The 12236-nt window shown below is 39.4% G+C and overlaps 1 protein-coding gene across 1 annotated transcript in view; it reads left to right on the forward strand.

Annotated features, from left to right (window-relative positions):
• Positions 1-8956, forward strand: part of PUS10 (pseudouridine synthase 10) — a 31543-nt gene extending 22587 nt beyond the window's left edge. The window contains exons 10-17 of the mRNA XM_059828469.1: positions 1292-1417; positions 3152-3208; positions 4149-4225; positions 4318-4373; positions 4499-4616; positions 5794-5936; positions 6589-6688; positions 8379-8956. Coding sequence (XP_059684452.1) covers positions 1292-1417; positions 3152-3208; positions 4149-4225; positions 4318-4373; positions 4499-4616; positions 5794-5936; positions 6589-6688; positions 8379-8417 — 716 coding nt within the window. The 3' untranslated portion in view covers positions 8418-8956. The remainder of the gene's footprint in view (positions 1-1291; positions 1418-3151; positions 3209-4148; positions 4226-4317; positions 4374-4498; positions 4617-5793; positions 5937-6588; positions 6689-8378) is intronic.
• The last annotated feature ends 3280 nt before the right edge of the window (positions 8957-12236 follow it).

Below are 12236 nucleotides of genomic sequence, written 5' to 3' on the forward strand. Positions count from 1 at the left end.
TTGGTGTCCACTGTCACTTTTTTTAAAGGTTCAGAAGAAGCTGTCAAACCGAGAAACACCTTCTGGTTTTTTTAACCCACTCTTGTTCAGATCAAAAGCTAAATATATGAGAATGGGGACTTGAGAGAGAGAAAAAAAAAAATTTCCTTTTTCTACTTTATGGAAAGAGAATGTAGCAGTGTGAGGCTGACTTCTGAATGATTAGTCATAGTACTTTCATTATTTGCCCCAGTGAAACAGTATTAGTCAGTTTCCCCATTTGTTTGTGTGGGTTTTTCTGCCGATCAAAATGCAAGAAGGAAACATTGTTAGAAATAGGAAAAGGTGATACTGAAAACCAAAAGAATTGAGATGACAGGGGCACAGTATAATATGCATAGCTACTTTGAATTCCTTTTTTATTTTCTATATGCAGGGTTTCAGATTGAAACTTGTTTGTGCAGGGGGGTTACTCGTTCTTCTTTATGAATGAGTTCCTTGGTTTGTGCATATTTTCACTTCTTATAAAACCTGTCAAGGAGAAAACTCATCTTGGTCATCCGTGTCAGACTTGTTCTTTCTTTATAGCAGTTGTGTCACGGGAGACGGCAGGCTAGTGTGACATAACACGAGACTATGACAGGAATCAGTCAGAGGATGGCAATCTCTTTACATGGCAGCTTTTCAAGGTTCTTGAAATTTGTACTAGTTTATCATTGAGACATTTTGCTCGCCCGGTTTTCCTTGTAATGAGCCAAAGCATTTTAGCTTGGGTTTCTTTTGTTAAACGTTCAGACAATGGCAGAACCTGGATTGAAACTCGGACTACTTGTTGCAGGGGGGTGTGGGAACTTCTTCACTTGGGACATACGCACGTTGGTGGACAGGCATATGTATAGCATTAGTTTGGTATATGGGAGGCTGGTTAAAGACCATGGTCTGATTCAAAAAAATAGTTTTTCCATTCAAAATTAAGTTGAGTCAGACTAGGCATTTGAACCTCTGGGTTTTCTTTCCCAGTTGTGTCAGGCCATATACAGTTTTGTTTCTACGGTTATACCTGCGTGGTATGACTGCAGCAACTGGCTCTCCAAGTCTACCTTTAAGCTGGCCGTCTCGGATACTGAAACTCTCACAGGTGCAGCAGCTGTAATGCTGTAATGCTGTAATGCTCTTGCCATAAAACAAGTTTAAGCCTGTAAATTTATTTTCACAAGGCTGCAATCAAAGTTAAATGTGTTGTGCTGTGCAATACTGGAGCTTTTGTCCATTGCTTTAGAATTATTACAGGTAACATAGTTGTTTTTTACAGGAAGATACAACAAATATTCAAGGAATTTACCTCAGACTCCCTGGATTATTGATGGGGAGCGGAAGCTGGAATCTTCAGTGGAAGAACTGATTTCGGAGCATCTAATGGCAGAATTCAAAGCAGATAGTAAGTACCTAGGAGATCTTTTACCATATTTATTTTTCATCATTACTAGAATATTTTTTCTTGGTAGCTACTCACTTAATACAGAGTGTAATGGAAAAAAAAATATGTTTCTTTATCCCTTTCTTATCCTTCCAAGTCAAAGCTTGTAAACTTTTTTTACCTATGATCTGTGAGTAATTAGATGACTGCTTTGTTTTATGCAGTGTCTTTTATCCTTCTAAAATATCTCCTCAGTTGATCTGATGATGCAAATATGGTTTTCTGTGGTAGTATTTTTGCCTAGCTATACTTCTTAATGGTTGGTAATTCATAAAATGACTTTTAACGAGAAGATTTTTGGCATCAGCATTCCATAATATCTGCCTAGCCTTCGACCCCTTCATGTTTCTCACCTTGATTAATTTATTCAGTGCCTAGAGTTCCACAGGCTAAATGCTTATCCAAGGATTGTCCAGATGAAATAAGCATTGACCATCATTTGTCATCTACTAGACTTGGTACTAGAGACATAGAAGGCCCAAGGGAAAATGAAGTTAAATATTAGTTTGGAAAAACCAGCTACTTCCCCCTCCTCTCCTCCCAGTGGATATGTTCGTCTGAACACTAGGAAAATCCTCAAACTGTGTCTTTAGGCCAGGTACTATGTAACGCCTGATTGCAGCTTGCAGAATTACCACAAGTGACTACCAGCAGTGCATGTGCAGTAATGTTGAGAAGAGATACAAACAAATAGAAAGACCATTGCCAGTAGGCCAAGGGAGGTGATCATTCGCCTTTACTCAGCACTGGGGAGACACATCTGGAGTACTGGGTCCAGTGCTGGGCTCCCCAGTACGAGAAAGATGTGGACGTACCAGAATGAGTCCAGCAAAGGGCTGTGAAGATGATTGAGGGTCTGGAGCACTCCCAACTAAGAAAATTCTGATAGTATGACTAAAATACGCCTTCATGACTACGGAAGATGGTTATGTAGTTGCCATAATATGACCAGTGAAATGAGAGATAATAAAAACTGAGGAAATCTTTATGTGCTCTGTATGTTCCCTACAGAGGAAAAATTTTTGAAACCATCAGTTTTTCAGAGACCCTTTGGAATAGAGCTGCAAAGTTACCTCTAGTGCAGGGTTTGGTCCCCATTCCTTCTTCAGGCGAAGCTTAAAGGTGGAAGGGGTATGATGAAGGGAACTGAATACCCAACAGTACATTTTTGTAGCTTGAAAGATGGAGAAAACCAAATACACAGAGGTTACTTTTCATTTTGGACTTGAATTTTCTTCCTCTTGTCCAGGTGTGTGTGACTAGCAGAAATTTCTTTGAAATCTTTGGAAATCATTGGATATATTTAGGATGAAAAGTTGTGTTTTGGAGGAAGACAGCTCAGTTTGATTTTATTCGTAGACTTGAATTAGCTGCGTAAGAAATTAGCAAAATTAATTAGTAAGTGGAATTCCTTTAGGATGGTACTGCTTTTTTCCGGATGTTTTCAGGGTTATAGCGATCTCATTCAGGCCAAGGAACTAGGAGTGCTCTTCCAGAAACTTGTGAACCTGATGCAATAAACAATAACTATCCCAGATTTGTTTAAATACAGTACAGGCTTCATTTTATAAAGATAGCTCTTCAAAGTATATTTGCAAACAAGTTTAGAAAGAAAATATTTCACCTTTTAAAAGCTGTAGAGAATATTAAAAATGTAAAATAAAACCTCACTTCCCGTGTTCAAATCTGTTACAGGCTTTAATTTTTCTTCCTCTGGAAGAGAAGATGTGGATGTAAGAACACTAGGCAATGGTAAGGCTTGGAACATCCCTTGTGAAACACAGAAACAAACTAAATGGGTAACTGAAGCTACCCTGATAGATCTTGCTGAATGCTAAATGCCGAAGGGTGTGATTAGGCATGCTTTGAAATTTTATCTCGGAAACATTTTAGTGATATGTGTTTATTTTCAAAGACCGAACAGTTTCATAAAACCAACTGAAAGAGGAGCCCTTTTTCAGTGTCCTTGGCTGCACAGATGCATGGAAATGCATAGCTTGTTAGGAGTATTTTATTTTATTCTATTCACTTTGTATTTTTAAGCCATTTATGTCAGACTGATTCCTATCTTGTTTTCTGTTGGGTCCTTCTGCTTTGCCTCACTGTCACTGGGGAGTGGGGAAGCCTTATTTTCTTTTTGAGCTTGGGTCCTTTATAACAATCAGTTGCTTTCCAATATGCTGAAGCTACTATAGCCAAAGGAGGAGGGGAAAGAAAAAGTAAAAATTAACAGTGATGTGTTCCAGTTGCTGTCTGATTTGTAGTGTAGTTCTTGGCATTGCTTATAGTGGGGATCATCCCCAGCCCTGAGCATTGAAAGTGCAGCTATTGCAACAGATGTTTAGCTGAGGGAGCGGGATTTAACATCATCTTGCACCTGGGCATTGCTGTAGGTGACAGAAAATAAGCTAATTAACTTTTTTTCTTATTTTATTTTTTAATTAGTACAGACTTGTACAAGATGTCTTCTGGGAAGTCGTAATTTGCACTTATTGCTGATACTGGGGTTTAGTAGCCAAAAAACGTCCCTTGCTTCTTTCCTTCCATCTGATGCTACATCCCTAAACCCGCAAGTCCTATCCTTGTTTGCGTAACAGCAGACAATCTTCACACCTTCCAACCTTACTGCATAAATTCAAACGTTAATTTAGAACAACATGTTTTTATGTTTTATGACTGTGCATGTTGCCAGGAAGGCCCTTTGCAATTGAGCTTGTGAATCCTCGTAGAATACATTTTACTGCTGAGGAAATGAAGGGACTTCAGCAGGTAAATCATTTGCACCTCATGGAACTCACAAAGCATGTGTTTCTTCTCTAACTGAGCAGTTTTGCTAACTGATTCTTTTTTAAATATCACAGACAATTAATAACTCTTCAGACAAAATACAGGTTCGAGATTTACAGCTTGTCACCAGGTCAGTATTTATGATCACTGGCAAGGGATTTCGAAGTGATGCTTTGGGAGTTTTGCAAGCATTCTTGCTCACAGCGTTATATAATTATGCTTATGCTATGTGAGTAATTAATTTCTTTTGTTTAGAGAGGCAATTGGTCGTATGAAGGAAGGTGAAGAGGAAAAGACAAAGACCTATAGTGCCTTAATATGGACAGACAAAGCAATACAGAAAGAAGATATTGCATTTCTAGATGGTATCAAGGTATCTGTAGCTCTTTGTGCTAATTTATATAGTGCCTCTCCTGGTGTCCTAGGGGAGAGTTTATACACGTGCACCCACGGACATACCTCTTTCTCTGTGTTTGGTGTTTTTTTCATCAGGATTTCTCTTGCTATAGGGACTTTCATACCTCCCTTCCCCCTTCTCACGCTTCCTTACTTCACCATTGTCATGCTAGCAATATAGCTGCCTGGCTGTTAGCCAAGGCAAGAAGGTGTTGTGTAATGTCGACCTTCCAGCAGACCAAATCATAAAAGGTAGTGAATGGGAGAGGAGGAAATCTGGCACCTGCACCCCTTTCTTTACCTTAGACTGTGTTTTTGCCTAAGTGAAAGGAGTGGAGAAGGTCTTTTGTTCTGCAAGCTCTAAAGCCATTCTTCCACAGCTGCAGCAATTAGAGTTTGAAATGTCTATGGAAAATAATGCAAAGAGGCCTTACAAAGTGCTCAGTGCAACAAGCACGCTGCGTTAATGAGAATTTTCTCCGAATGTTGGTCAGGGAGATACCGCTGATGGAGAAGTGTGTTCAGTTTTTGTTGTGTTGCACCATTTCCTATGGGTCTTAGCCATGAAATCATTCTCAAAGCGAGGGCTTGAGCCATTACAGTGCAGGGAGACAACTGTTGTGAAGCTTTTTTTTTTTTTTAGCATGCCCACTCACTTCCTGAAAAGTTGCCTTTCAAGCTGCTGCAGCTCATTTGGGAAGGGGGGTAGGGAATTAACTTTTTAAAAGACTGTTACGAGATCTAATCTCATTTTGGGTTTTTTTCCTCAGTTTTATTTCTAGGGGGTTGTCTGTGGTTTAGACAAAGCATTTTGTGGGTGGGATTTTTTTTTTTGATTGCCCTGAGGCTCTCAGTGAGCTTCTAAATCCTGGAGTCATTCCAGCAAAGGACTATGGAGATTTCAAGGTTACTCTTCTGTATTTGTGATTCCATTAGTTTGTGTTCATACGAGGCCTTCTCATTTAGCCTTTGAGATGGCTGTTCTTTTTTCCTTTGATAAACATGGAAAAAATTAGTCTTGCCTCAAGAAGATTACTCAACTACCATAATACAATAAAAAAAAGGTGATTGGTTAACAATACATATGACTCTTACAATCTGTGCAGCATGTTGCACATTTCCTTCCTCATTTATTCTGTTACCTCTTGCAACAGGAATTAAAACTTGACCAGAAGACACCTCTCCGGGTTCTTCACAGAAGGCCTTTAGCTGTAAGATGTCGGATCATTCACACCATGCAATCTGAGTACATAGACGAGCATCATTTTCGCCTGCATCTGAAGACTCAAGCAGGAACGTATCCTCAGATGCTGTTACACAATGCGTTTACGAAACAGCTTGCTGATTAGAGTACTTCGGGTAATGGGAAGTTTCCTGCTTTTCTCGCTGAGGTGTTTCTAAATCCCTGCTCTTCAGCAGTCGTACCTTGCTGCATGATGTTTGCTTTTATGTCAGAATTTCACATTCAGGCTTTCATTCAAAAACGCTACCCGTGTATATGTATTTTCGTGATGACTGCTCTGATAGTTTTAAAGTATGTGATAGCTATAAAAATGTACTGGTTAAAGACACACTTAAGCTTTTTCTGATTTAACTGAAAACTTTTCATCTCAGAAAGTAGGCTTTTCTGCAATATTTAATGCACTGCAATGCATACTGTAGATGGCTGCTACTTACAAGTTAACAGTTTTGTCATGAAGTCACCACTCACTTTGGAATAAAACAGAAATACGGGTAGATAGTGCAGTTTTTGGCGTTAGAGTCAGAAGCCAAGAATTAGGATGTCTTTTAAAGATGGGTATGGGCTTAACAGGACATTCACTGCAAATTGGCTTAGGAGTAGAAAAAGGCAGGATTTTTGCTTTGAGCATTTTTCACCATACTCTTTTTTTTTTTTTCTTTTGATTTCTTTGCGGTAAAATACACCTTTCCTTAGCCAGTATTTCTAGCTACATTAAAGAATTTGTACATGGAGACTTCGGAAGAACAAAGCCCAATATTGGCTCCCTACTGAACAGAACCGCTGACATTCTGGAGTTGGATGTAGAAGTAAGTTGTTTGCTATTTCTCTTTCCTGGAAATTAGTAACGTAGTTGCATTTGTGAGATGGTTTCAGTGGAGTTGCACTAACTGAATCAACGTTCCTTACCACAGTTAATAGAGAAATTGATGTTACTGCAAAAATAGTGGTTTGTACCGTGCTGCCACTTGTGACAGGCTTCCTCTCCTGAATTCATGCCGGGGAGGGATAGGAGGGCATACCATGAATTGATGACACTTATTATTAGCACCCACTGGAACAGAGCTTAGCAATGTAACACGTACCACATTATTTCTTTTCAAAACTGGGTTGGATGAAAAATAGGAGAGATTTCGCTTCCTGTTTCAGTGCTGGTTCAAACACAGCAAGAAATTGTATCTGTTCACTTGCTGGAATCAGATTAAAAAAGCAAAATTTATTTTGGTTAAAAGAATGTATGTAGAGATATAGATTTAATATTTAATGTAGTGGTTTGGCAAGTTTATTTAAAACGTGGGTTTTCAAGTAGCCAGTGATCAGCATGCTTGTTCTCATGTATTTCTGGAAAGCTGCCCACGTGTTACATTTTGCAGAACAGACTTGCATTTTTGTGTGTATCTTTTGTAAGATAACACGGCAAGAGAGCTGGCAGAGGGCACTTCAGTTACCTCTGAAAACAGGAACACCTGACCTGGGGCTCGGTCTGGTGAGCATGGCTCTCGTATGGATGGGTGTCAGTACAGTTATTGGACGTACCTGTGAAATAAACATGTCTAGGGACTTGAAAATAATCAGTCATCTTGCTAATAATGCATTTTAGCTCAGCCTAAGAGCCTAATCCTTTGATGAAGGTGTAGATTAGGCAAGGAGTAGGTATGATTAATGTAGGCAGTCTTGAAGCCAAGGCGTTTTAACATGCTGCGTTGCGATCCCTGTGTTATGATTGCAAATGGTGATACCACAGTAGTGTAGAGTGTTCTGCTTTTGGAAGAGGGTGAGCAACAAGTTTATGCCTAAAGGGAGTTGGAGATGTGGCCTCAGGGAGGCCAGGGAAGAAAGACATAATCCAAGTTGTAGTAATTACGACATTTGCATCTAATAAAGCGTCAGGCATGTTTTTGTCCCTTTTGACTAACAGTCAGGATGACTGTTAGAGAAGTTGCCTAGATAACCCTTGCACGTAACGCTTGACAGCTTATTCTTTTAGTCTAGTTTTCCTTACTCAGGAGGCAGATTTGGGGACAGGTGATGGTTTTCTACTCAACCCTTGCCTGCACTGCCCAATACCTGAATATTTCTGTGGCATCAATCAACAGGTTGGTTGTTTTCACATCATAACAGCCCATCTCCAGGATGGGTAGAAGATGGCGATGGTTCGTGGTTTTAAGTAACAGTTCTGGACGCTCTGTAAATGCAGCCCAACAACAAATGATGCTGGGAAGTAGTAGCACAAGGAGTTGTGATTCTGCTATATGAAGAAATCCCAGTTCCCGGAGAGCTCTCGCCAGACACACATGGAGCCGCTAGAATGACGTGGCTGTTTCATGCCACTGGCTCCTGCTTGTCTTGTCCCATGTCTCTTACCTTAGTGCCCTTTATTGACTCCGCTATTAGCCTATAGCTGACAAGCACAGAGTTCTGATAGCAAGTCTCTTTATGTATGTAAAATACCAAGTCTGCTGATTTTGCCTTTTTTTTTTTTTCCCCTCGCTCTTCTAGTCTGTTGATGTTGACTGGCCTCCAACCCTGGATAATTAACTTTTCAAGTTGGGACGAGGAAGAAGCAGCAACTCTGTCAGCAGCTGGTTACTGAACACTGTACAGTATTACAGCTTGGTTGCAAAGTATTTCTGTTGAACATTTGGATCATGTTGATCTGCCAAAGGATACTGTTACTTTGAATCAACTTTAAATACTCTGGAACAGGTAGTGTTCATTCAGTCTCTAGCCTTATTTTAATTTCTTCTGTGCATAAAAAGATTTTGGTAAGCTAGTGTATTGATGGTAAGTCTTTTTTAAAAACAGTGAAATGGTGTAATGTGAGCAAATGGTGTACTGAGCAAGTACATCAAATATGCTTTTGGCAGTAGTTTAAAATGTTTTAATTAAAAATAACCCTCCCTAAAGCCAGACTTTTTTTAACTCTTTTTATATTGGATGCTGCATCTTTTCTTGTCTGGATGCAGGTAGCACGGAGGTACCTGAAACCCAGCCCTAACTTTTTCTGAGCACTGTTCATGCAGGACTATTTCCCAAAAGTCAGGGAGACTTGGAAACCAGTAGGATAGAGCCTGGAACGAGGCAGCACTCTGCTCGCTGCTGACTGCTTTTTGGGCAGTGTCAGTTTTAGAGATGGGCAAATTTGTCTCCCAGACAGTATTTTTTTCAAAGAGAAAAACTTTGCACTTAAAACCAAGTTTTTCTCATTTAAAAACAACATCAGTGATGCTTCCTAGAAACAGTAGTTGAGGTACTTGAGGCCTCAGCAGTTCTCTGGCCTGCTTACAGTCCTCTTCAGGCATAGGATTTCCCCAGCTGAGTCACCGTATATAAAAAGATTGGGAACTCCTGGCAGTGGTGCATGATGGAAATCTAAAGAAAAATAAAAATACTGAGAACCCCAAAGTACAGGCAAATATAAGATGTACTGAAGAATTTGGTATTGAGAGAATAAGGCAGAGATAAAAAGCTTTGGTTTGTAGCATAATACATTTTTTACTAGTATCCAACCTTGGATGGACGCCTGGAAGAGTTGAACATTGTTTAGGAACTTGCCTGGAACAGGGAAGACCTGAGGTTTTTTTCCTTTGCTTGTGTTATTTTAAGTGTTTCACACAAAGCAGGGGCTGGGCTGCAGGATTATTTTTATGTTTATTAGCCAGGTCCCACCACCTACATCTTTAGTAAAAGCCACTTTTATGCCTATATCCTATTAATCCATTAGGAAGATGCTTCTGCTTGCCTGAAGTACAGAAGAAAGTTATCAACAAGAAATTATGTTTGGAATTTAGGGGCTCTTCATTAATTAACATTTCACAAATAAAGAAGGTAATATTTGCCAAGACAAACCACTGTTTGGGGACAGGGAGGATTACAGAGATGCCTTGCCTCCAATTCAGGGGTGCCAGGCCCTTATAATAGAACAGCTGCATGATAACTTCAGCTGAAGGTTCAAAAAGGCATTAATAAATACATTTTCAAGGAGGTCCTAAAAATGGATCTTGAAAAATTAGTCTAAATATTATACACTCTGCCTGTGATAGGCTGTCAAAACTTGTCTCTCATCATTTGTTTTCCTAGTCCACCTTAAGTACAGCAATAGTTCAGAAGCGCCTGTTTTTCTAACACAAAAATAATAGGAACATGAGTCAGACAGCAATATTTTTTTGTTTTTAATCTTAAAGCTGTTATGAGCAACAGATTCCAGGAGTAGTTGTCTCAGATAATAATCTGTACCCAGAAAGGAAGTGTCATGAATGATGGAAAACTTAAGAAACTGAATTCAGAAAACAAACAAAAGAGAATTTCAGTCTCGCATCTATGCGATTTCTTGAAACTCAAAGTGAGCTAAAATATGATTTATAAATTCCATAAAGTACAGGGGGAAAAAAAAAAAGTAAACAAGACTGCACTATGGACACAACAGACATGAGAAGAGCTGTTCCAAGGGAGAACTAGAGCTAACAAGGCAGAAGCAGGAAGGGCTCTTGGGCCTGTCGTAGCACAAGGAACTCGAGGCACTCCACAGCTTTCTCCACTGTGCCGTACGTTATCTTGGTGACAGCGGAGATCACGTTAAGAATCAAAGTGCAGATAAACACGGCTATAAAGATTACATTAAATGTGCCGAGTCTAATCTCTTCTCCGTACAATGGAGAGAGGCCCACCAAAAATTCCCAGATTGCTTATTTTTAGGATAAATGTGAAATACCCAACTGAGGGGGGGAAAAAAAGCTGATGATGCAAATATCTCTACAGCTCTTTAGATAGTTATTGTTCAGAGATCATGTGAAAATATGAGAGAGAGATGTCATCAGTTTTTCTGAACTTTGTTTGAAGTCTGCAGTTTCTAATATGACGTAAACACTTTGAACTATCATAATCTGTAATGAATATTGCAGCAATAATATTAATGGTGTACTTTGGCCTTCATCTTATTTTTAAAAGTAAAATACCTACTTGTGAGTACTCAGATGGGATGTTTTGTGAAAATAAGATTCAATCTTGTTCACAAGGCACATGTGAAAGAGGTAGGTATTTTCGAGCACATTATGTGAAAAATACTAAAAAATGAGGTCCAGCGTTCCTTAGGACCATCCTTCCTTGCACTGGACAGACTCAAAATAAAGCCGTTGTGTTTCTCCAGACAATTGGTCACCTATAATGCCCCCCCTACATTGTTTTTGCATCAGCTTAGCTGAACCTGGAGAAAGCTGTACCAGTAGCCCAGCTCTAGCTGAGCATGAAAGCATCTCTCCTCTCTGCCCCTCTCTCTAAAAAGTCAATCGCTCTGCCACAAAAAATTGCTGAGTGCAGATGAGCCCTTACTGCACACACTGCTTTTAGGTTTTGTAGTAGCCAACAGTAACTGGGAGCAGAAAATACTCTAAAAAGCTCCAGGATAAGCAACCCATAACCTACCTTCTCCCATTTCTCCAGCTTCCCTTTGGTGAGGAATGGCATGAATCTGAGAAGGTTGCAGAAGCTGAGTACTTAGTATAACCAGTTTTTTAATTACCAAACCAACTTGTTTACAAAGGAAAACAGAACTGTGAAAATATTTAATTATACAGTAAAAACAAATTGTGCTATAAAGAGCTTTCTATGAAGTGACTAAAATGTTTACATTTAATATACTTAAAATTGAGAACTTCAAAAAAGAACTGAATAAACACCACATTTCACGCTTTCTTTGTATTTCTTTGGTCTGTCTATTACTTAAGAGGAGCTATGCAGAAGTGAGGAAAAACCACTTTAAAACGTGGAGAGTCAATTCATTGCGTTGTGTACCTGGAGTTAGGGGAAGCAGTTTGCCAAACTTCATACATTCTACACATTGTTGAAGGAGCATGTTCTGTCCAACCTGTGTAATTGGTGTAATGCATCACAGCAGCAGCACCTTTATTGCTTTGAATACGATGAATTACTGCAGTTAAGGAGTCATTGCTTTCCTATAAACCACGGAGGTTTTTTGGAGTTCCTTTCTGCCTTGCGTACAACTATGTGTCTCAAGCGGCTTTTTTGGTTCAGGGTTGTGTTTTTTGTTCTTTAAACACCTGACTGTGCTTTTTTTATTGCTTCTTTCCCTGGTGCAGTTTTATGTTGCCAAACAGTAACAGTTACATTCTTAAGCCTTAAATGCCATACAAAACAGCTGTATAACTTAAGAAATACTCATATATTTCTTGCTGTGTTGCTTCTTAAAAAAATAGTAATAATAAAATAGTGAAGCCCTATAACGCAGAGTAGAGTGTCTTACCTAGCCAGTTGCATCCGTGCGAGTTGTCACTGAACATCTCGCAACTCAGGCTAAGAACGAGGACTGGGAAGCAAGGGAGGGAGCAAGTTTGGTTTCTG

Source organism: Gavia stellata, chromosome 23 (assembly GCF_030936135.1).
Source record: "Gavia stellata isolate bGavSte3 chromosome 23, bGavSte3.hap2, whole genome shotgun sequence".
NCBI classification, from domain to species: domain Eukaryota; kingdom Metazoa; phylum Chordata; class Aves; order Gaviiformes; family Gaviidae; genus Gavia; species Gavia stellata.